This window comes from Ornithorhynchus anatinus, chromosome 12 (assembly GCF_004115215.2).
Source record: "Ornithorhynchus anatinus isolate Pmale09 chromosome 12, mOrnAna1.pri.v4, whole genome shotgun sequence".
Taxonomy (NCBI): domain Eukaryota; kingdom Metazoa; phylum Chordata; class Mammalia; order Monotremata; family Ornithorhynchidae; genus Ornithorhynchus; species Ornithorhynchus anatinus.
In genome coordinates, this window is record NC_041739.1 from 29434020 (window position 1) to 29459368 (window position 25349).

At 45.6% G+C, this 25349-nt stretch overlaps 1 protein-coding gene across 1 annotated transcript in view; it reads right to left on the minus strand.

The window, feature by feature from the left end:
- The window catches only part of GRID2 (glutamate ionotropic receptor delta type subunit 2), an 873695-nt gene that overhangs the window by 97374 nt on the left and 750972 nt on the right, over positions 1–25349 (minus strand). The window contains 2 exon segments of the mRNA XM_029076869.1: positions 4167–4362; positions 10275–10413. Coding sequence (XP_028932702.1) covers positions 4167–4362; positions 10275–10413 — 335 coding nt within the window.

The window sequence follows — 25349 nt, forward strand, 5'->3', positions numbered from 1 at the left end:
TTAACCCCTCATCCCTCTCCCCATACTCAGATGTCTTATCCCTTGTACAAGAGACCATGGTCTTGAAGCCAACATTGAAAGATGCAGGGCGACTTTCTGGGCAATCATAGACTAACAGAAGGACCAGCACTGAAACGTTCCCTCTGGCCCTACTTAGGCACGGTGGAGTAATTTGCTGGAATCTCTAGGCCAGAAGTGTCAGCTACTTGTCTGTGTAGTTATCTGAAAAGGGTGTTTTAAGAAATCTTGGAAATAAAAGTGGCAAAATAAATGTAGAATAATTCTACAACTCCCTGGAAGCCCACATGTCTCCCTATATTTCTCTCTGCAACAGTCTGGCAGTCAGGCAGACTAGCCCCACATTCAGTGGAAGCAGGACGGTTCTAGAAGAGGAGGAAACTCACTCACTCCTAAGCGGGGATCCTTTCCCTGAGGGAAAACTAGTTGAATTAAGTATCAGATGCCTCTACCTGGAGCACAGATAATCACAGGGGAGGCGTGGGAGAGGGGAAGAGCGGCTTGCTGGTCTCTTGGCCATCTGGGGACAGGAGGTTTTTGGGAAGTGATCTTGTAGGGACAGGTCGCAAAAGTGGGGTTCTTCATATTGGGGTACAGGCTCCTTCCCCGAGAGGTAGAAATGATCTGGAGGATCAGCAGCAGATCTACCCTTGCATCTGAAGCTCCTAAGGGAAAGATTTGGGAGGGGAGACACAGGAACCTGACACATCTCAAAAGGAGACTGGAAAGGACTGGAAGAAGACGTGTACTGGGAGGCCTACAGAAAAGTAGAAAGGGTCCTGGAGAAAGGTGGGGAATGTGTTAGAGAAAGGGAAAAGTCACCGGGATCAGAATTTTGTTCTACTGGTTACCTGATGGATGAGCGAATAACACTTGCAAAGCATATATTAAACCTGTTCAGATCTGTCACCTCAGTGTTTCCTTTGGCACAAGTCTAGGAAACCTGGGGTACCTGGGAGATGTGTTAACCTGGGAAGTTGAGAGATGGGAAGGGAATCCTTCCTCCCCTGAAGTTCCTGTAGCCAACCCCAGGAGTGGGGTGGCCAGCTACACTCTGAATGAGGAGCAATCACTTGAAAGACAAGGGTGGTGGAGGAGGACAAGGGGGTGCAGAAGCGGGGGGTCTCTGGGTAGTCAGAAGTGGAGGGTTCTAGGATCCCGGGGATGGTATCGGGGGTTGGGGCTCTCCTAACTGACACCGAAGGATTTAGGGCTGAGGATTTAGGGCTGAGGATCGCTGGAACTGTGGCACACCCCACAAGATGCACGGCTCCTTCACATGGACCAAGATGCCTTTCAATACAGTAAAAAAAAAATAGACCCTCTCACAGATGCCCCGGTAAAGTGATTTTCCTCACAAGGATAGACAGTCTAGTTGCAGCAAGCCTTATTCACTGTGGGCTCAGGTACTGTCTTCCTGCTACCAGCCTGTTATGAATAAAGCAGTTTTGCTGGGGCTTTTGGTGGGTCAGTAAAGAGCAACGGAGGCAAAAATATAGATTTCCTGAGATTAAGGAAGTTTATGAATTTCTTGGCCATGGCAGCAGGAGAAATGAAATCAAGTGAGCAAATATCATTCACGTTACAAGCTGGCAGGAACAATAAATGTGAGTTGTTCATATGGAAGGCAGCTTGCCCTCTTACTTTTTGCTTGAAAATCAAAGTTGCAGGGGATGACACACCAGCAACTTCAGGGTGGAACTTAGACCAGAGTTCAGAAAGCTGTCCATCACGTTGCCCTCTCCTACCTCACCTCCCTTCTCTCCTTCTACAGCCCAGCCGGCATACTCCGCTTCTCTGCCGCTAACCTCCTCACTGTCCCTCGTTCTCTCCTGTCTTACTGTCGACCCCTGGCTCAAGTCCTACCTCTGGCCTGGAATGCCCTCCCTCCTCACATCCGCCAAACTAACTCACTTGCCCCCTTCAAAGCCCTACTGAAAGCTCACCTCCTCCAGGAGGCCTTCCCAGACTGAGCCTCCCTTTTCCTCTGCTCCTCCTCCCCTCCCCATCGCCCCGACTCCCTCACTCTGCTCTACCCCCTTCTTCGCCCCACAGCACTTGTGTATATTTGCATATATTCATTATTCTATTTATTTTATTAATGGTGGGTATATATCTATAATTTTATTTGTTTATGTTGATGCTATTGATGCCTGTCTACTTGTTTTGTTTTATTGGCAAGTCTTCCCCCTTCTAGACTGTGAGCCTGTTGTTGGGTAGGGATTGTCTCTATCTGTTGCCGAACTGTACTTTCCAAGCATTTAGTCCAGTGCTCTGCACACAGTAAGCACGCAATAAATACGATTGAATGAATGAATGAATGAAATGCAAGAGGTCTCTCACAGTAGTTGTCATCTTTGGAAAAAGTTTTTTTCACCGCTCCAACAGGTGTAATCTAAATCTGAAAACCGTTTGGGAACAAACTGGAATTTCCCCCTAGGGAGCAGGGACTCATTCATTCATTCATTCATTCACTCAATAGTATTTATTGAGCGCTTACTATGTGCAGATCACTGTACTAAGCGCTTGGAATGTACAAATCGGTAACAGATAGAGACAGTCCCTGCCCTTTGACGGGGTTACAGTCTAATCGGGGAAATTGACTATGTGAAACTCATCTCACTATGTCCCACGGGATTATCTTGAATTGACCCTAATGCTTAGTACAGTGCCCGATGCATAGTAAGCACTTAACAAATACTACAATTATTATTATTGTTATTAATATCTGGACTGTGGGACTGGGGGGAGATGGGGAGGCAGTAGTCCAGACTAGACATGTTTGAATCTTCCGTTTCGCTGATCCTATTTGAAGTGTGATAAATACTCCGCAAAGCAAAGTGTCTGTCTCTAAACCAATTGTTCCATTTGATCTTATCACAGAATTATTTTAGTTATTAGAAAGATCAAATTGACCTATTTTTGCTTGGGGTCTGACCAGACTCTGGGTGGGAAGTCCTAAAATACTTCCTGAGCAAGTTTTTCAGGACTCCCATTTTAGAGAGTCTGGTGGTAAGCAAGTTCCCAGTAAAGGGGTTGAAGGCTTTGAATTCCCTTCCCTGGACTGTGTGTTCCCTTATTTGTGTTCCTAATAGGCAGGAATTTAGAGCTGGCTTTTGGCTTTCCAAACCAAAGAAGAACTACTAGGGTGACACAGTCCTAAGAGCGTGAACCTGGGAATAAGAGAAACTGGGTTCTAATCCTGGATCTGCCATTTGCCTGCTGTATGACCTTGGGCAAGTCACTTAACTTCTCTGTGACTCGGTTTTCTCACCTGTAAAATGGGGATTCAATACCTGTTCTCCCTCCTATTTAGACTGTGAGGCCCATGGGGGACAAGGACTGATTATCTTGTACCTGCCCTAGTGCTTAGTCCAGTGCTTGGCATCAGACTGTGACCCCGTCATTGGGCAGGGACTGTCTCCATCTGTTGACGAATTGTACGTTCCAAGCACTTAGTACAGTGCTCTGCACATAGTAAGCACTCAATAAATACTATTGAATGAATAATCAATCCCACAATTATAATAATAATTATGGTATTTGTTAAATGCTTACAATGTCCCAGGCACTGTTCTAAGCATTTGAGTAGATACAAGCTAATCAGGTTGAACACAGTCCAGGATCTACATGGAGCTCACAATCTTAATCCCTAGTTTACAAATGAGATAACTGAGGCATAGAGACGTTAAATGACTTGTCCAAGGTCACACAGCAGGGCCCAGGACTTTCTGACTCCCAGGCCCTTGCTCTGTCCACTAGGCCACACTGCTTTTCTATTATCACTACTCTTTGCCCTCTAGAAACGGTGAGAAGCAATCCTGATTTGGGCCGCGGAACCATGCCGACTGTCACGGGAGAACTGGGTAGGTAATAATAATAATAATAATGTTGGTATTTGTTAAGCGCTTACTATGTGCCGAGCACTGTTCTAAGCGCTGGGGTAGACATAGGGGAATCAGGTTGTCCCACGTGGGGCTCACAGTCTTAATCCCCATTTTACAGATGAGGGAACTGAGGCCCAGAGAAGTTAAGTGACTTGCCCACAGTCACACAGCCGACAAGTGGCAGAGCTGGGATTCGAACTAATGAGCCCTGACTCCAAAGCCCGTGCTCTTTCCACTGAGCCACGCTGCTTCACAAGGTACCTTGTGGATGCCCGCCGATGACTCCTGAACATTGTTCTCTGATCCGTTGCTTCTGTTGATCATCCGCCACATCTGAGAATACACGTTGTCCCTCTCGAACGGGTTCATCCCCTTCACACGGACATGCTCGTAGACTGCTGAGTCCAGGACGGTGCCGTACGGAATGTCTGTCTGCCTGGAGAGATCCTGAAGAGACCTTAGTTGTTGGGGAAGACAAGAGACACAGGCGGTGAGTTGACACTTCCAAGTGGAAACGGAACAGCCAGTGAGCAAAGTTCAATGTGGGAGAAAGGTGTCCTGGCCTTGTTGTAAAGACCCAGAGTCCTGCATTCTACTCCCAGTTCCTCCACTGGCTTGCTGGGTGACCTTGGACAAGTCATTTAACTTCTCTGGGCCTCAGTTACCTCACCTGAAAAATGGGGATTAAATTCCTGCTCTTCCTCCTTTTTAGACTGTGACCCCTGGGTGGGACAAGGACTTCGTCTGAACCTATTATCTTTGCATCTATCATAAGAGCTTAAAACTAAGAGAAAGAGAACAGGCCAGGGAGTCAGAGGACCTGTCTTTGAGAATCCCAGCTCCACCACATGTCTACTGTGTGACCCTGGGCAAGTCATTTAACTTCTCGGTGCTTCGGTACCCTCATCTGTAAAATGGGGATGAAGGCTGTAAGCCTCACATGACACATGGACAGTGTCCAACCTGATTAGCATGTATCTATCCCTTTGCTTAGTACAGTGCCTAGCTCCTAGTAAGTACTTAACAAACACCATTAAAAGAAATAGAAGACCTGAGGCAGAATGTAGATGAAATTCCTTAGAGATGGAGGCCATCTTGCTAGGTGATCACTGTCTTTGGGAACCAGAAAACTTGTCAGCTGCTCCAGCAAAGGCAAACGATTTGAAAAGCAGTCAGGTAACGGTGGACAGTGATCCAGCCTTGGAGCGGACTGGGAGGTGAAAGACCCCAAATCTCACCTCTTCAATCACCTGCCAGACCTAGATCTAGTGCCACCCTAGAAATGGATGTTGACACAGCTGAAAAGCAGCTTTTTTTGGATTTCACGCAATCAGTTTTGGGTTGATGACCATCCCAAGCTGGGGGTCGAAACTGGCCTCCGGGAATACTCTAATGCACCACTTCCTGCCGACCGGAGCCCGGACTGTATTGTTTATGACCTCCAAGGGGTTGGTGATTCAATACTCAGTATCCCAGTAACTACTTTAAGGCTGCCCGAGAAAGAATCTCATTCTGGTGAGAGGGCAGATGTCAGATCGGAGAGCGCCGATCAGGGGATCTTTTAACGGTGAAATGTTTCTGTTTGCTCAGTCCTGAACTTCAAACAACTTTTAACTAAACCTGAATCCTGCCATCATGATCCACTCTACTCTAGCCCTGAGTACCCATGGCTTTTATATCCTTCCCGGGATCTATCAGGATTTCGTCCAAGTGGAATCCTAAGGGTCCTGCCTAGCTTTGTGGGCACTGATTATTGTCAACATGAGCCAGATGTTTACACGCAGCGACAAAACAAAGCTACAAAGCAATGAGACGTAGAGAGGGAATTCACCTAGGCCAGGCCAGGCCAGGCCGGGCCCGACCCAGCCCTCTGCTGACCGAAGGCTGGGGGAACTGTGGGAGGATGCCGTGAGCAGGCTGCGCCCCAGGTGGTCGTGGCTCTAGCGTTTGGTTAAATGTGGATTCTTTCTCTCTCCCTGCATTCCCACACTCTCTGGCCTCCTGGAGCCTCAGCCCTCAGGTGCACCTTTGCTCTTTAAACTGAACGTGAAGCTTAGGTCTCAACCTCTGTTTTGGAAATCCTCCATACTCCATCAGTTTAGGATATTTCATCTCAAGAAGTGGATTTCTCACCGCTTTACTTATTGGGTTATTTAAACAACTTGAATTATTAATCCACTTTCTCTCACAGGCTTGTCAGCGTCTCCCGAGACCCGAAGGTAAGATGAAAAACAGCTACACCAGTTTCTTGGGGTGACTTGTTCTCACTTCTTATTTTGCAGAGATTCGTGGCCAACAAACATCTTTTGTGTGATTTCCTGGTTCCCTGTCAATTTTTTTAAAGGTTGAAGAATTAAATTTTCCAGCTCGTCAGAGAAACTTAGGTCCCTAATGAATTCTTTAACATATCTAATTACTCTAATTTTGAGTTGCAAACCTTGTTGAGAGATGTCTCCGGTTTTAATTTTAGGAGATCTCCAGCTGCAACATTTTCTGATGAATAAAACATTTTCGGAAATTTTCCCCATAAATAATCTGTAGAGCAATGTTCACCATAAAGTAGGCACTCCACCAAGCCGGGGTGAAGGTTTGGAAACAAATACCAAGAGTGCCATGGATCTACCATGTGGCTAGAGAAGCAGCGTGGCTCAGTGGAAAGAGCATGGGCTTGGGAGCCAGAGGTCATGGTTCGAATCCCAGCTCTGCCACTTGTCAGCTGTGTGGCTGTGGGCAAGTCACTTAACTTCTCTGTGCTTCAGTTACCTCATCTGTAAAATGGGGAAGAAGATTGTGAGCCTCATGTGGGACAACCTGATTTCCTTGTATACCCCAGCGCTTAGAACAGTGCTCTGCACATAGTAAGCGCTTAACAAATACCAACATTATTAGTATAGACATACTTGTCTCTCCTGCCATTGACCCCTTGCTCACATCCTGCCTCTGACCTGGAACTCCTTCCCCCTTCATATTCAACAGAGAAGCAGCATGGCCAAGTGGATAGAGCACAGGCCTGGGAGTCAGAAGGGCCTGAGTTCTACTCCCAGATCTGCCACTTGTGTGCTGTGTGACCTTGGGCAAGTCACTTCACCTTTCTGTGCCTCAGTTCCCTCACCTGCAAAATGGGGATTAAGACTGTAAACTCTGTGTGGGACAGGGACTGTGTCCAGACTGATTAACTTGTATCTATCTTGGCGCTTAGTAAAGGGCCTGGCACATAGTAAGCGCTTAACAAATACCATTAAAAAAAAGAACACCACTCTCCTCATCTTCACAGCCCCACTGAAACCATATCTCCTCCAAGAGGTCTTCCCTGACTAATAGCTCTTCTTCCCACTCTATTCATTCTTCACTTTGTGTCATCTATGCTCTTGTGTCTGTACCCTTAAGGACTTTGATTTTCACCACCCTGACACATATTCATCTGTAGTTTGTTTTCACATCTGTCTCCCCTTCTAGTCCATAGGCTCTTTGTGTACAGGGATTGTGCCTATTAAATCTCCCAAGCAGTTAGTACGGTGCTCTGCATGTAGTAAGTTTTCAATAAACACCACTGTTTGATCCGACACCATCCGTCACACACAATCCCTCTTGTGCTGGCAGCCTCCTAATGGTTTGGATTTAGCCCTAAATTGGATTATCCAGGTGAATCACTAGGTGACAGGGTGAAGCAGCATAGTTTAGTGGAAAGAGTAAGGGTTTGGGAGCCAGAAGACCTGGGTTTAAATCCCAGCCCTGCTACTTGCCTAATAGGAGACCATAGATAAGTCATGTAACTTTTCTATGCTTCTGCTTCCTCATCTGTGTATATATAGTTCTTCTTTGCATTAGAAAAAGACACCACTGACAATCAAGGCCACCTATGAGTGAACGTGTGTGAGAGTGTCTGAAAAAGTCAGTGTGCAACCCATAGTCCTGGCCATGTTGGGCATACAAAAACGCTGTCCCTCGTTGTGTTATTAGGCTAAAAATTTGAGGTGCCTGGCTCTGTTTTCTTTTTTGTCTCCCTGTCTCTCTTTCCATGGAGAGCTTTTGTTCAAAGAAAGTCACTCCTTTCTTGATATTTCTCCCCTTGGAAGTCTCCCTCTATTCAATCAATTAATCAGTCCTATTTATTGATCACTTACTTTTGTGCAGAGCACTGTACTAAGTGCTTGGGAGAGTGCATTATAACAGAGTTGGTAGATTTTCTCCATTCTCTGTTTCATCTGTAAATATACTCCTCATATGTAAAATGGGGATTAAGTGTCTCTTCTTCCTCCCCTCTAGAATCTGAGTCTCATGTGGACCACAGACTGTGTCTGATCTGGTTGTACTGAATCTTCTCCAGTGCTCAGCACAATACTTAGCCCATAGTAAGCACTTAACAAACAGCCAACTTATTATTATTATTCTTACGGTTAATAATAATAGTTTCTGGTATTCCTAAATCCCTCAAAAACCTAAAATGACAAAGCAAAAAACCCCTCCAGAACCTGAAGGAACCACCGCCACTGAATTCTTGCTTCCTGTGAGGTGGCACTTTACGGGGAGGGAATGCTCCAATGCCGCTGGGTCTTTCAAGGGTCAGATCCGCTGACAGTTTGGTAGGGTGTAACTGGTATTCTAGGGGCTAGCAAGAAGCATGTGAACCACTTTTTGCATTAAATTTTCACATCTGACCACTATTTAAATGATGTGAGATTTGGATCTAAAGATGTTTACTTGGCTACTGAACTGGAAAGAACCAGGAGGTGGAATCCGAGGTCGTTGCACTCTGCCCGGACAACGGCAGGAAGGCACGCTTTGTGTCACCATTGTGTCAGGAGACTAGATTCCAGACATCTGTGAGCTGCCTCCGTCTCACAGCTGGGTGGCCCAGTGTTGGAATTTGAGCACAAGGATCTTATCTGAGAGGAGAAGAGGGAAATGCCACAGTAGACCCTGAGCCCCAAGACAGGCAAGGACTGTGACTCACCTGATTATCTCAAATCAATCAATCATTCGTAGTTATTGAGAGCATACTATGCGTAGAGCACCGTACCGTTTGGGAGAGTACAATATAACAGAACTAGCGGACACGTTTCCTGCCCATAACAAGCTTACAGTCTAGCGGGGCGAATCTAGTCCAGGGCTTATTATAGTGCTTGACACACAGTAAAGACTGAACAAATGCAATTATTATTGTTGTTATTATTATAATGATGATTATGGCAGACAGTGGGTCCCCAAGTTCCTCAGACAAGGACTCACTTTCTTATTTTTCCTTTGGCTTGTGTATATCCGAGAAGTCACAGAACCTTGTGGCGGGCTCTTTCAGCTGGCACGGAATTGACCACAGCCTGATCTCTTTGGGCACTGAGGCACCAGGGCCCACACAGTGCTCCTTAAGCACTAGAGTCCAAAGAGAAACAACAGCTCAAAAAGGGGAGTAGAGAACCTCAGGGCACAGCCCAGGACAGAGGCAGAACGTGGGTCTATTAATTTATTTATCGCTTATCGTGTACAGTGCTCTGTACACAGTAAGCATTTGATAAATACCACTGACTGAGGTAAGAGAGCTCATCAACTGTCTCTCTAGTTCTTCCCCTAAACCTCTCCATAAGGAAAGAAGAATGTTGGGATAAGAAGCAGGGACTCCACAAGGAAAGAAGAATGTTGGGATAAGAAGCAGGGACTCCAGCCCTGCTTGGTGGTGGTCTTGGAATTCCAGAAAGGCAAGAAGGTCCAGAATCTGAAGTACTGACATTATACTGTACTCTCCCAAGTGCTTAGTACAGTGCTTTGAACACAGTAAAAGCTCAAAAAATACGGTTGAGTGAATGAATGAATGAATCCCTTTGAGTTCTATCAAGCTGATTCCAATTATTGGACTTGTAATAATAATAATAATAACGGTACTTGTTAATTGTTTACTATGTGGCAAGCACCGTTCTAAGCGCTGGGGTGGATACAAGCTAATCAGGTTGGACACAGTTCAACCCGCAGGGGGCTCATAGTCATAATCCACATTTTATAGATAAGCTAACGGAGGCCCAGACAAGTTAAGTGACTTGCTCAAGGTCACACAGCAGATATATGGCAGAGGTGGAATTAGAACCCAGGTCCTTCTGACTCCCAGGTCTGTGCTCTATCCACTAAGCCAGGCTGCTTCTCCTACTCCCAAGTTTTTCAGGAGAGGGAATAGTTGGACCACGGTCATCCAACTCTGCCCCTAAGCCGGTCCTTTTTCTTCTGTGGAAAGAGGCTCCTAATAAAGTATGCAGTAAGTGCTCGATAAAGACCACTGATTGATTACAGCGGCTCTTAGACACCAACTAGCTGCTCCCGGTTCCCACCCAGTCCCCTGAAAGTTGCTCAGGCCCTCTAGCCCACCGGGTCTGGCCCACTTACTGGATCGAGCTCTCAATGCGAGTGATGGTGAGGAAGGCCGCTAGGTTGGCAGTGTAAGATGAGACGACGATCAGAGCGAACAGCCACCAGGCGCCCATCATCATCCGCGTGGCCAGGGTTGTGTATGGGACCTCGCCTCCTGTTGATCAGAGGAAGAAAGATCAGCATGGACAATTTCAATTCTCGGTCAACAAGGGGGTAATATTGATAATAATAATAATAGCAATATTAGTGGCATTTGCTAAGCACTTACTATATGCCAAGCACTGTTCTAATTGCTGGGGTGGAGAAGCAGTGTGGCTTGGTGGAAAGAGCATGGGTTTGGGAGTCAGAGGACGTGAGTTCTAATCAAGGCTCTGCCACTTGTCTGCTGTGTGACCCTGGGCAAGTCATTTAACTTTTCTGTGCCTCAGTTACCTCATCTGTAAAACAGGGGTGAAGAGTGTGAGCCCCACGTAGGACAACCTGATTACCTTGCATCTACCCCAGTGCTTAGAACAGTGCTTGGCCCATAGTAAATGCTTAATAAATACCATAATTATTATAATGATTATTATTACAAGCTAATCAGGTTGGACACAGTCCCTGTCCCACTTGGGGCTCACAGTTTTAATTCCCATTTTACAGAAGAGGTAAATGAGGCACAGAGAAGTAAAGTGATTTACCCAAGGCCACACTGCAGGAAAGCAGCAGAATTGGGATTAGAACCCAGGTTTTTGTGCCTTCCAGGCAGTGCTCTATCCACTAGGCAATACTGCTTCTCGTGTACATTTAGCTCTCTCTGTTTCCCCATACTTGTGGGTCATTTTGTGGACTGAGAACCAGTTCTAAAGATAAGAAGTGTGGTATTTGTTAAAGGCTTACTATATGCCAAGCACTGTACTAAATTCTGGGGTAGAACAGGACAATCGGGTCCCACGTAGGGCCCACAGAATAAGTAGGAGGAAGAACAGATACTGAATCCCCATTTTGCCAATGAGGGAAATGAGGCACAGAGATGTTAAGTGACTTGCCTAAGATCACACAGCAGGTAAGTGTCAGAGCTGGCATTTGAAGCCAGGTCCTCTGACGCCCAAGTCCATGTCTTTTCCACTAGGCCTGCTGTTTCCCACACATAATTAGCATATTCAAGTATATTTCCCCCCACTCAGCATCAATTTAAAATTTCTCATACTCTTCAGCCTAGGATGCTTCTACTGAACATCCTTCCTTTTAAAGGTTCTCTTGATGCTGGGTAGGAGATACTGATGAGTGCCAACCCCTTTGCCACCTTTCCCCCTCAAGTATATGAGAATGATTTATACTAATGTACTGGCAGACATAAATGAAGAAAGATCACATGTGCCACACTCCCTGTCCTGCTGCCAGGAAGTGAAATCGGAGGGCCGTCCCATTCTGTCATTCCCCAGCCGTTTGGCATTTTACAGGAACCTTGAGACAGAACAGTGATCCAGTCTGAATTCCCAGGGTTGAGTTCCAACACATTCTTAATTTTTCCTTGGCTCATGCCTATCCCAGAAGTCACAGAGCCTAGTGGTTGGCAACTTTTGGTTGGCCACTCATTCCCCTTCTGGATTTCTCTCCATTGAAATATAGCCCATCAGGAGAAACTGGCCCAGACTTTTCAATTTCCCAGGGGCCGACAGTTGGGAGCCATTTTGCACACCATTCAAATGCCTTGTACAGTGCACTGCTTCAAGGGGATGCTCAGTAAATACTTCCACTGCTACTATAATAATTTCCTTCTTTTCCCCTTCATGGAAGAAGCCATGAGGTCTCCGCATAGAGGCAGACCCCTCCTCCCCCATCCTCCCACCCATCGCTCCCAGGAGATAACAAGGATTTTGGGACAATCTTAGCAAAGGAATAAAGACATGGTCAACAGCTGTCTTGATTACCTGGAATCCTTTTTTCCTTCCCCCTCATTTTCACTTATCTTCCCCGAGTTATGGACTACCAGGACCAATAGCTTTTTCCTTGAAGGCTCTATATTTAGAGATAATCTGAGACAATCCTCAATAATATTTATTGAGTACTTACTCTGTGCAGAGCACTGTACTAAGCACTTGGGAGAGTGCATTAGAGTTGGTAGACCTGATCCCTGCCCTCAGGGAGTGAACAGTGCTTGGCACATAGTAAGAGCTTAACAAATACCATCATTATTATTACAATCTAGTGGATCTCTGAGGCTGCTGCCAGAAGCCAACCCTTCCTATTTAGACTGTGAGCCCCATGTGGGACCTGATTATCCTATATTTACCCCAGTGCTTAGTAGGGTGCCTAGCATATCGTGAACGCTTAACAAATATCGTAATTTGTCCATAGGTAGGCTCCTTATGGACACGGAAGGTGTCTATGAACTGTTTTGTTGTACTCTCCCAAGCGTTTAGCACAGTGCTCTGCAGACAGTAAGCACTCAATCAATATCACTGGTTGACTGATTGACAAGACAACTGAGAATGGCTCTAAATTCAGAGCCGAACAGTTTCCATGCAGAGATCTTCCAGGGTGGAGAAGAAGCAGAGAACCAGCTCCACTGAAATCCAGTGACCCAACTGATGGAAAAAAGTTGTGCTCTTAAGCAAGATGGGTGACAGTTTCACCTAAGATGGACGGGAATGCTGCAGAGCAGTTGAATTCTGATTATGAATAGTTGTATTTCTTTTTCTGGAAAGCAGGATGTCAGCAAGGGTCATTCAATTTTACAGATCCAAGAATGCGGAGGCCTTGGATGTCCAGGGCAGCTGCTCTCAGACATTTACATGTCACCATCTGGACTGCCTTAAACTTCTCTCTGATTGCAAAATGGTCTCAGGAACAGTTAAAGGACAAAGACCTGTTTCTGGCAGAAAGGAAATGGTTAGTCCAGTGCTCTTGACACTCAGTAAATACCCCTCCCCCTCTATAATTTTTCATTCCAGTCATTTTAGGCACAAATATAGATTTTTCTTTTTATGAGTAGATCAAAAAAATTCTCCCCAAGCCTTCAGAATCTATGGCAGAGAGCCTGCAAACTGTGACAGCAGCTGAAATCCGTCCAACCATCCTGACAGAATGACACCTTACTGGGCATTCTTAGACTATTAGTTATTGACTTTTCCCTTTGCGGATCAAGCATTCAGAAGTTTCCAGACAGGGAACTGCTCTGTAAGTGGAAGCCACCTATGGTGACCTAGAATATCAATCAATCCATCAATAGCACTTACTGATCACCTTCTGTGAGGAGAGCACTGTACTAAGTGCTTAGGAAAGTATAATTGGGTTAGAAGGCACGATCCCTGTCCTCAAGAAGTTAACAATTTAGTGGGGAAGAATGACACTTAAATAGTTTACAAATCGGCACATAGTAAGTGTTTAATAAATATCACTGTCGTGATTACGCTTGAAAATGTGAGTGGCAGTTAGAAATTTAAGAAGGGTGTTTGGGAAGGAACCCATTAATAATATAATGATGGCATTTGTTAAGCACTTACTATGTGACAAGCACTGGTCTAAGCGCTGGGGTAGATACGAGGTAATCAGGTTGTCCCACGTGGGGCTCATAGTTTGAATCCCCATTTTAGAGATGAGGTAACAGGCTCAGAGAAGTGAAGTGACTTGCTCAAAGTCACACAGCTAACAAGTGGCGGAGCCGGGATTAGAACCCACGACCTCTGACTCCCAAGCCCGGGGTCGTTCCACCGAGCCACGCTGCACTAATCAACAGAGCAGGGTCCTAGAACGTCAAGAGTTAATGAAAGTGGAATAAGCAGACACCCTGAAGTCAGTTGGCAGTGCACTATCCCACAGAATTTTGCCATTTTGCTCTGCAGCATATTTAACAGTTCATTCTCCCCTGCTTCTTTTTCTGAAGCCATCAAAGCCTTTTGCCCATATTAATGATTTTTAAAGAGTCTATGGATCGGGATGAATTCCAATTGGCCCTTGGAAGTAGCATATCCAAAAACACACACACACACACACACACACACACACACACACACACACACACACGTATACCTGCAAATTGGTTCAGTTCAAGAAGGCCAGCAACTCCAAGGCCCATGGAAACCCAGATTACCCTTTCTGGTATGTAGTGCCACTACTGATAATCTCTCAGGGTGTTTCATCAATCAGTCGATTGTATTTCCTTTCTGAGTGCTTACTTTTTGCAAAGCACTGTACTAAGTGTTTGAAAAAATATGATACAACAGAGTTGGTAGATTATTATTAATAATCATAGTAATAATGATAATACTAGAAATAACGGTAGTATTTGGTATTTACTATTTGCCAAGCCCTGAACTAAGCACTGAGGTAGATACAAGGTAATTTGTTCCTACATGAGGCTCACAGTCTAAGTAGGAGAGAGAAAAGCTATTGAATCCCCATTTTGCAGATAGGGAAGTGAGGCACAGATAAGTTAAGTGACTTGCCCAGGGTCACACGACAGTAAGTGGAGAACTGGGATTAGAACCCACATCCTCTGATTCCCAGGTCTGTGCTCTTTCCACTAGGTCACGCTGCTCTCCTAACCACAAGGAGCTTATGGTCCACAGGTGGAGGCAGACATTAATAGAAATTACATATGGGAGAAACAGCAGAGTATAAGGACATTTACCTAAGTGCTGTGGGACTGGAGTGATACCAAAGTATTTAAGGATTAGACAGACAAGTTTGAGGCCCTAGGGAGGATGTGTCAGCTCTCCATGGCCACGGAGTAGCTATGGTTGTTGGGACTTTGGTGAAGCCCCAAAAGTTTTCTTTTTTTCAAAATGGTATTTGTTAAACCCTTACTGGGCTAGATGCAAGCTCAGGGTCTTAATCTCCATTTTGAAGATGAGGTAACTGTGACACAGAGAAATTAAGTGACTTGCCAAGCAGCGGAGCCAGGATTGGAACCCAGACCCTTCTGATATCTAGGCCCGTGCTCTATCCACTAGGCCACTCTGCTTCCCTTTGGCAAGAAGCCATTCAGGTCACACGTGAGCTGGCCCCGGGGCTGGCCCTGATGTCACCTCCAACTACAGGGAAATAGTCCAAGGCCTGAAGCAGACAGGCAAGCAGGCGGGTGGGCAGGTGAACCGGTGAACAGGTAGGCAGGAGGGACAACAGAGAGCTAGGTGGATGGGCAGATGGACAGAACTGGTTCTGTAAATGCAGCTCATGCATTGGGATAATACAGAAGAAACCACCAAACTTATTTCCTAACCCTACTTCCCTTCCCACAACAATCACTGTTATTACTAATAATAATGATAATAACAATAATAATAATGATCATGGTATTTTTAAAGTGCTTACTATGTGCCAGGCACTTTACTAGGCGCTGGGGTGGATACAAGCAAATCGGGTTGGACACAATCCCTGTCCCATGTAGGGCTCACAGTCTCAATCCCCATCTTACAGATGAGGTAACTGAGGCCCAGAGAAGTGAAATGACTTGCCCGAGGTCACACAGCAGACAAGTGGCAGAGCCAGGATTAGAACTCATGACTTTCTGACTCCCAGGTCTGTGTTCTTCCCCCTTACTACCCTGGAGTCAGGACCCCAGGGCAGACAATGGTCTGCTCCATCTGTTATTCACTCCCAGCTGCTCACAGGATTAGTGTCTGATCATGGCCTACAACCCAGACCTCTAGGAAAGAAATCTGGGTAAAACTCTCTGTGCTGGCACCAGGGATCAAAGTCCACCTCTCAGGATCTCCTTGGGTTTCGGCTGGAAAGCAGAAATGTGCCAATGCGCTCCTGCTCAGGGAGGGGATGGAGAGCAAGATGAGAGCATTTCATGCCTTGTTAATATCCCCAGCATCTTTCCAACTAAGGCCTTTTAAGACTGAAGGGGGCGGAATACTTATTTGGAAATTTAAAGCTTTTGCATCCTTAAGCTCTTCAGAGGGAACATGCCACATCACTGAACAGCAGTGAAGAGAATTGTTAATTGGCAGTGGGGTTGGGCTGCAGGCCATTAAAGCTAACTCTTACTCAGGTCTCTCCGGTTTCCCTCCCTTGCCTGGAACTCCCTCCCTCTTCAAATCCACCAGAGCTCCTAAAATCCACCCCCATTTTGGGAAATATCAGTCCGTCAGCCACCCTCGGCACTCATGTGTATATCTGTTTATTGCAGCACGACCGGTGGAAAGAGCACAGGACTGGAAGTCAGGAGATCTGGGTTTTAATCCCATCTCTGCCGTTTGCTTGCTGTGTAACCTCGGGCAGAGCACTTAACTTCTCTGTAAAATGGGGATTTAATGACCCATTCTCCCTCCCTCTTAAACTGTGAGCCCCATGTGAGCTTGGTTCCGTGTCTGATCTGATTGCATTGGATCTACCCCTGCACTTAGCAGAGTCGCTGGCACAAAGGAAGTGCTGAACAAATGCCCCAGTTACTATTATTAATCACTTAATTGTCCAACTGTTTTGTTTGTTACTATTTTTCTGATTATTTGTATTTGCATTATCTGTCACTGTTATATGCTATTACTCTTTAATTGGTTGCACATTAGACTATCTGTACTTTTTGTCTTTCCCGTTTCTTTCGTAAGCTCTTTGAGGGCATAGACCACCCCTTGAACATCTGGTGACTTGTCCCCAGAATCCAGAACTCTGCTCTACACAGAATAGGTGCCCAGTACAGTGTCTTCCACCCAGCAGCATCCCAATAAATGCTACTGATGATGATGATGAGGCTGAACAAGGAGCAAACCAAGCAGGCTGTCATCCTCAGGGCCAGCTCCAACAGTGTTCTAATCCTGACTCTGCCACTTGTCTGCTGTGTGACCTTGTGCACGTCACTTCACTCCTCTGTGCTTTTGTTTCGTCATCTGAAAAATGGCTATTTAGACTGTGACCCCAAGTGGGATACGGATTTATCCAACCTGATTACTCTCCCCCTCTAGACTGTAAGCTCTCTGTGGGCAGGGAATTTGTCTGTTCTACTGTTACGTTGTACTCTCTTTGCACACAGTTAAGGTTCAAGAAATATGACTGATTGAACAGTGCAAGACACCTCCAGATCCCCAACTGTAGATGCAATGCTGGCTTCCATCCTCTAGCCTATTTCAGGGCATCTTTCTGTCCACCCACCAGAGCAACAGCAAAAAGGGAGGCAAAAACGAGTGCTTACAGCAGGGAGGACTGGACTCTGGGTTGGTGTTTCACTGAAAATCTCTCCAACTCTTGTCCCCCTTCCCTCTGTCTGATGGACCTGAGCCCCCCAGGGCGGGGAGCTGGAGCTGTGAGATGCTAAGGCAGGAGGCCTGTCAGGATGACAAACAGCTTGTCAGACAGCATGAATCAGAGCTGCAGGCGAGACAGGGCCTGACATCCTGGGGTGAGGGATGGACTTTTAATGTTTTAAAATAATTATAGCGGTGCCCCAGACACTATATAAAACCACTCTATAAATCCCAACGCCATTACCCCCCTTGTTTCGCTGGGATTCCATCAATCACCGGCTCCCAGGGAAGCACCATCCGGTTTCCAAGGCTGAACGGCCGAGGTGCAAGAGATGGGCACCCTCAGGAGTGAACTTGGCGTGAAGGGGTTAATTATCTGGGAATGGGCCGAGGTGAGCTCTTTGCAATCAACTGCCCAAAGGGCTTTAGAGCCAAGGGCGAGCTTGATTCCTCTTCTCAACTCAACCTCAACCCGGCGAGATTCCTAGGATAGAGCATGAGGGCCAGGAGGAAGGTGGACCAGATTCTGTCCTGCTAGGATGCTGTTCTCCCAGAATGATCCGTTCACTGTTGCTAGACCAATATCTGCCCCCTCTGAACAGACAGATTCCCATCCCCAGGGCCCTCAGGTATCTTCTAAGGATAGATGGACTCCCATGTTCTCAGATGTCTCCTCTGGACAGACTTTCACCCCTGTGGGCCTTAGGGCGTTTCCTCAGGACAGGCATGATCCCATCCCCAGGGGCCTTCAGGTATCCCCCCAGACTTCTGCCCCTAGGTATCTTTTCCAGACAGGCAAATTCCAGATTGAAATTAGTTGTTTCCATCCATCAATCAATCAATCAATCTCAGTGCTTAATACAGTGCCTGGCACAGAGCACTTAATGAATATTATTATAGTATTATTTATAATTATTTATGATAATTATTTATTGAGCCTTCACTGTGTGCACAGCACTGTACTAAGTCTTGGGAGAGTACAATGTAATAGAGTCAGTAGACACATTTCCTGCCCACAATACTAATAAGACTGAGGATGTGGTGAATAAAGGTTGCAAATTCATGTGCAAGGGTGATGCAGAAGTGGGGGATGAGGAAATGAGGCCTTAGTTGGGGAATACCTCTTGGAGGAAATATGATTTTAATAAGACTTTGAAGGTCAGGGGAGTGATCGTCGGTTGGATGTGAAGGGGGGAAGAAGGTTCAGGCCAGAGGCAGGATGTGGGCGAGGGGTCAGCGGTGAGATAGATGAGGTCAAGATACAGTGAATAGGTTGGCATTATGGGAGGGAAGTGTGTGGGCTGGATTGTAGTAGGAAATCAGAGAGGTAAGGCAGGAGGGAGCAAAGTCATTTAGTATTTTAAAGCCAATGGTAAGGAGCTTCTTTTTGATACGGAGGTGAATGGGCAACCGCAGGAAGTTTTTGAGAAGTGGCAAAACAAGAACTGAATGTTTTTGTAGGAAAACGATCTGGGCAGCAGAGTAAGAACTTAAGTGGGGAGAGACAGGAGGCAGGGAGGTCAGCAAGGAGACAGGTGCAGTAATGAAGGCGGGGAAGTATACGTGCTTGGATTAAAGAGGTAACAGTTTGATGAAGAGAAATGGGCCAGTATTAGTGATGTTGCAAAGGTTGAACTGACAGGATTTGGTGACAGACTGAATGTCTAGGTTGAATGAGATGGATGAGTCAAGGATAATGCCAAGGTTACGGGCTCGTGAAACAGGGAGGATGGTGGGGCTGTCTAAAGAGATGGGAAAGTCGGGGGAACTACGGGGTTCGGGTAGGAAGATGAGAAGTTCTGGACACGTTAAATTTGAGGTATTGCAGGGATGTCCAAGTATAGATGTCTTAAAGGGAGGAAAAAACACGAGACTGCAGAGAAGGAGAAAGATCAGGGCTGGAGATGTAGATTTGGGAATCATCTGCACAGAGATGGTGATTGAAGGCATGGAAATGAATGAGTTCTCCAAGGGTGTCAGTGTAGATAGATTATAGAAGGGGACGCAGAACTTAGTCTTGTGGGACTTCCACAGTTGGGAGTAGGGGGCAGAGGGGGAGAAATGTCCTGGGAACACACCTAGACTGTAAACCCAGTGTGGGCAGGGGATGTCTCTCTTTGTAGCTGAATTGTACTTTCCAAGGGCTTAGTACAGTGCTCTGCACACAGTAAGCGCTCAATAAATACGATTGAATGAACCTAGACTTCTCCCATCTCTGTCTCTCCCTCTAGATTGTACATTGCTTGTAGGCAGGAATCATATCTACCAACCCTGTAGTACAGACCTCTCCCAAGCACTTAGTACAGTGCTCTGCACACAATACACACTCAGTAAATTCACTGATTAACTGAGAAATGGCTATAGATATTAATGACCTCCTGTGCCTCGATCCCAGGAAATCTGCCCGAGTTCCACATCCCTTTAGTTCTTCTTAGTTCCTTGCCTAAGTCCCAGATAGATTTTAGCCCATAGAAAGCCAAGGAAATCTCTGTAGTGGACAGACTTTATGAAACTATTCATTATTTGTGGTCCCATATTGGCCCAAAGCTTGTTTACTGGATGGAAACCCTCTCTCCAGTTTAGAAAGACTGTACTCCGTTCCAAAGACCTTCCAGACTTCTCTCCTGCCGGAAGACTCTGTAAATGAAGGAGAATCAACTTGGGGAGTTCGCATGATGTCTCAGAGTGGGCTTTCTGAGAAAGTTGTGAAAGAGGACAGAAGTTAAGAAGCTGTTATGGAGTTTGGTCAGCTGCCCAAGATCAATGTTGATCAGGATTTTCTTTCTTCTATTCCCTTCTTCCCCATCTCGTATCTCTCTCTCTCTCTTGGACTTAACAGCACTACCTCTTCCTTGGTTCATCACCAGCAATACGGTTTTTCCTTTCTCAGTCACCACGTGAAAACCTTGCTTTTGCATTTAGGATAATTGGAACCATCACACTGGCTCACGTGGGACCGTTTCATGAGTGCGTAATTCCTGCCTTTGCTAAATGTAACTCTATTTCCCTGCTTCTCTGTTGCTCCCTATGTTCACTTCCCAGTGACACTTCTCAGAAAGCTTTTTTCCCTGGATTTCAGTTTCAATTATCCATCAAGCTTTTTACTTGCATAATTTGGAAATAATGTGAATTCTAAGAACGAATCTGGTTATCTTAGAGGAATTCTGTTTTACCACATAACTAACTACATAATCAGATCGCTATTGTTCCGCTAAAAATACTCCAGTCAATCAGTGATCTCAAACTCATCTTCTTTTAAATTAGAAAAACCTAAACTGCATGAGAATACATTTTCTGGTGTCTCTGGCCTCCTGCCTCATTCTTCATTAAGGTTATGATACCTGGCAAATTCGGGCTCTGGAATCAAAGTTTTGATCTTATTTGGGGGAGAAAACAGCATCATTTGCCTTTGCGTGGCTACTTTTTTGGAAGGAAATAGCTCCCAGATAAGCAGGTGACAAGGTTGTTCCAGTCTTAAAAACATCTGATTGGTTGCTCTATTCTAGCTCATAAGACTATTAGCTTGAATTTACCTTTATATGAATCATTAGGGTTGGGTTCTATCTACCTGTCTTCTCTTTTGGATGATGGTGCCGCTGCGTGCATGCGTGCGAGTGTGACTGAAAAGACTGTAGACTGTAAGCTCTAGACTGTAAGCTCGTTGCAGGCAGAGAATGTGTCTGTTTATTGTTTTATATTGTACGCTCCCAAACACTCAGTGCTTTGCACACAGTAAATGCTCAATAAATACAATTGAATGAATGAATGAATGAATGCTGCACGATGGATCCTCCCTTCCTCATTGTTTGCAGGAGACCTTTGCTATGCCCATGGCCCCCATAGGGCCTTTCAATGTTTCCATCTTTACCTCTTAGTATTCCTGTCTTCACGAAGCCTCTGCTCAAAGAGAATAACCCTTCTCTTGATTGTTGCCCACGAAGCTGGTCTGCCTGCTGGAACGATCCCCCTCCAGTGCTTAGAACAGTGCTCCAGAGCTTAGAACAGTGTCTGGCACATATTAAGTGCTTAAAAAATACCAACATCATCATCAACTTCCACTACTCTGCCATACTGTTTTTCAGACTGAGCATCACTCTACCTTTACATTGCTTATTCTTCTCCCAGCTTCCAATTACCCCTCAATTCTCTGTAAGCCAAACACAACCAGAGGCAAGGTTGGACAGTAAGACAGCATTGCAGACCATTGCTTTGGGGTGTAGTCTGATTCCTGGACCCCCTGTCCTTCAAACACTAGAATACTGTAAAAACAGACCCATAGAATGTCCCACGTATCACGCTGGGGCCTCAGCATAACATGTTGTTGCCACATGTGTTACTTTCGGACATAGGTTGATTTCATGTGATCGTCTTGGATTTTTTCCTGGTGGAGTCCTGAACCCTCCCACCTGCTCCAGAGTCATTATGGTCACCTCCTAGATCTGTATAAGTTAGAGCTTTGTCCAAATTGGCAGCAGGAGCCATAGCAGAGGACGGCTTGAAAATTTTTAAAAAACCAAACAGATATCGAAGAATCTGTTACAATATCAGTACTAGGTTTTTTTTTTTAGGGTTTTAATTAGTGCTTACCATGTGCTAGGGACTGTTCCTAAGTGCTGGGGTAGATACCAGCTAATCAGGTTACAGGGACTGTCCTACATGGGGCTCACGGTCTTAATTGACATTTTACAGATGAGGTAACTATGTCACAGAGAAGTTAAGTGACCTGTCCAAGCTCACACAGCAGATAAGTGGCGGAGCCAGGATTAGAAACCAGATCCTTCTGACTGCCAGGTCTGTAATCTACTAGGCCATGCTACTTTTCAACAAAAAAATAAAGATACAAAAGCATAAAAGACATAAAAGCACCCTGTTCTATGTTGACTCCATCAGTAGATCCAGACTTTGGAAATTGCCCTGGAAATTTGGTTTCCCGAGAAGTTTGTTAACATTCTGAAACTGCTTCTGGCCATGTCAAAGATAGGGTGCCTTGTCTGGATCACTCCTGGGAAATGCAGGGATATGAGCCCTGTTCAGTATGCATTCAACCCTGAGGAAGCCACAAAGGCCTCGAAAGCAGGCAATAGACTACACTGCTTTTCCTCCGGGAAATTCTTCCAACTCAATAGGCTACGACAAGCATCATCTAATGTCCTTGAGACAGTCATTCAAGTATTGCCGTACGCAGATGACAGCACCCTTGAGGCCCACACCCAAGAAGACATGCAGATGATTCTGAACCATTCTGCCAAGTCAGTCAGGCGCTACAGACTGATGATAAATCTGAAGAAAACTGAAGTAATTATTCGGCTGGCACCAGAGAAGCCATACGCACAACCAAAGGTCTTAACTGGTGACGTGGAGGTAAAGAATTTTGTGAATGAGACAACATAAAGGCCAAAGATGGAAAAATAGAAAAGGAGATGGAGATTTGAATCAAGGAAGCCACAGTACTCTTTGGGAGTGGAGGTGATTATATTAGGCATTGGACTAAACTGAAGGCCTACGGGCTGTAATGCTGACCAAACGTCTCTGTGGCCTTGAGATCTAGATCCTCTACAGATACATCTGACTCCTTGGTTAGTTCTATCAGTATCACTAAGGCCTCTGCCCAGTGACAAGGCAGGATCTTGAGTGGGGAAGTCCTGGAAAGAAGTTACCAATTTTCCCTCAGTTCCCTGTAAGTCAAACACAACCAGAGGCAGGGTTGAAACAAGTGACCTCAGGACGGTTTTGCTGGGTGGAATGTGTGAAGGGAATGGACAGTAGGAGAGTTAGCCAGTAGATACGGTTTAAGGGGAATGGAAATCGGGCAGCTGAAAAGAGGGTAACAGAGGAAGCATTTTAAGGTCTCGATAAAATAAAATCTCAGACAACGGAGCATCTCAGCCAAAAACCGGGAGACGGCAGACGCAGCCCGGCCAGTCTGAATCACTATAATCCAGAAAGAAGAGGGTCTTTTTGAACAGAGGCTTCAAGAAGTAGCATGGCTTAGTGGAAAGAGTATGGGCCTGGGGGTCAGAAGATCTGGTTAATAATAATTAATTGTGGTATTTGTTAAGCGTACTTGTTAAGGCACTGCTCTAAGCGCTGGGTGGATACAAGCAAATCATGTTGACTGTAATCATGGTTCTGCCGCTTGTCTGCTGTGTGACCATGGGCAAGCCACCAAACTTCTCTGTGCCTCAGTTACCTCATCTGTAAAATGGAGATTAAGACTGTGAACCCTGTATGGGACATAGACTCTATCCAACTTGACTGATTTGTATCTAGCCCAATGATTAATTCAGGGCCAGGTACATAGTGTTTTACAAATACCATATTTAAAATAAGAGGAGATGAGAAGGAAACAGAGGTAAAAACATGGTAAGATGAGGCAAATGTGAAAACAGGGCCAGGAGCTGCAAATACCAAACATGGCCACACAATAAGGGACAATCTCTGTTCTGGGACTGTGAGTTCCACACTGCCCTTTTCAGTCACACACACATCCCCACGGATGGGCTGCACACCAGTGCCATCATCTTCAAGGATTTAGGCCTCTTTCTCTCTCTCTCTCTCTCTCTCTCTCTCTCTCTCTCTCTCTCACACACACACACACTCAAAAGAAATGGAATGGTGTTTTGATGTCCCCTGTTTATATTTTGGTGACACATCAGTTCCCCTGCTGAAAAGTTTACAGAAAATATGGCTTAATAGCCATCCTGTAGAGATTGTAGGGAGCTCCTTGCTGGAAGAGGAAAACTAGAAGCAGCATGGCTTAGTGGATAGAGCATAAGACAGGCCTGGGAGTCAGAAGGACCTGGGTCCTAATCCTGGCTCTGCCACTTGTCTGCTGTGTGACTTTGGACAAGTCACTTCACTTCCTCTGTGACTCAGTTACCTCATCTGATTCATCCCCTCTCCCAGCTCCACATATACATATCTGTAACATTTATATTGGTGTCTGTCTCCCCCTCTAGACTGTGAGCTTGTTGTGGACAGGAAATGTGTCTGTTTATTGTCATATTGAACTCTCCCAAGCACTTAGTTTAGTGCACTGCACACAGTAAGCGCTCAATAAATATGATTGAATGAATCAATGAAATGGGGATTAAGACTGTGAGCCGCATGTGGGACAGGCACACTGACCAACTTGATTAGTTTTTCTACGCCAGCATTTAGTACAGAGCCTGGCTTATAGTAAGCACTTAACAAATACCATTATTATTATTGTTATTATTATTATTATTCCACACCTGTTTTCTCCATCAGGGCATCATTCAGCCTCCTACATACTCCAGGTTGCCCAGAGAATTCCTCAGTTGAAAGCTCAGTTGAAAATTCTTCCCTCTGTAGGCACCCATCAGACCTGCTGCCTTTGTTGAGGGGTTCCATCTTCCTCTCTCTCAGGTTGTGGATGCTTATGTCGCCTGGCCCGCGGAGAGGCTTTACAAGGATGAAAGCTAGAGGCCCCTGACCTAGACAGCTCATTTCTCCCAGGCAGACTAGTGCCAAGTTTATGAGCCCTTCATGGCTCACATGTGGAACCTCACTGTGTGGGTTGCAAGAATGAATTTCTGAGGAGAGAGCTCTATATGTGCTTCCCGTCGATTCAGAATAGTTCACTGAAAATCCCAGCGGTGAATTTGCCATCCTGTGGAGCTCACAGCTAATCTTCTTCTCCTAAGGCTGCCGAGAGACTCTTTTCTAATCTCCTTCCCGCTTCTTTTTCTCTGGCTCCTTCGCATTTGGATTAGCGGAGGATTAAGGAAATGTTTATGTGTGGAGCAAGAGGGGGAAGGGGTGGAAAACTCAAAGTCAAGCCAAAGATATGATGAACTTTGCCAACGCTAAATTAAAAGGCAGTGAACACCTGGGATTCCACTGCTTATAAATCTTTGAGATCTATCTCTCCTCTGAAGTGCTAGCTCTTTGTGGG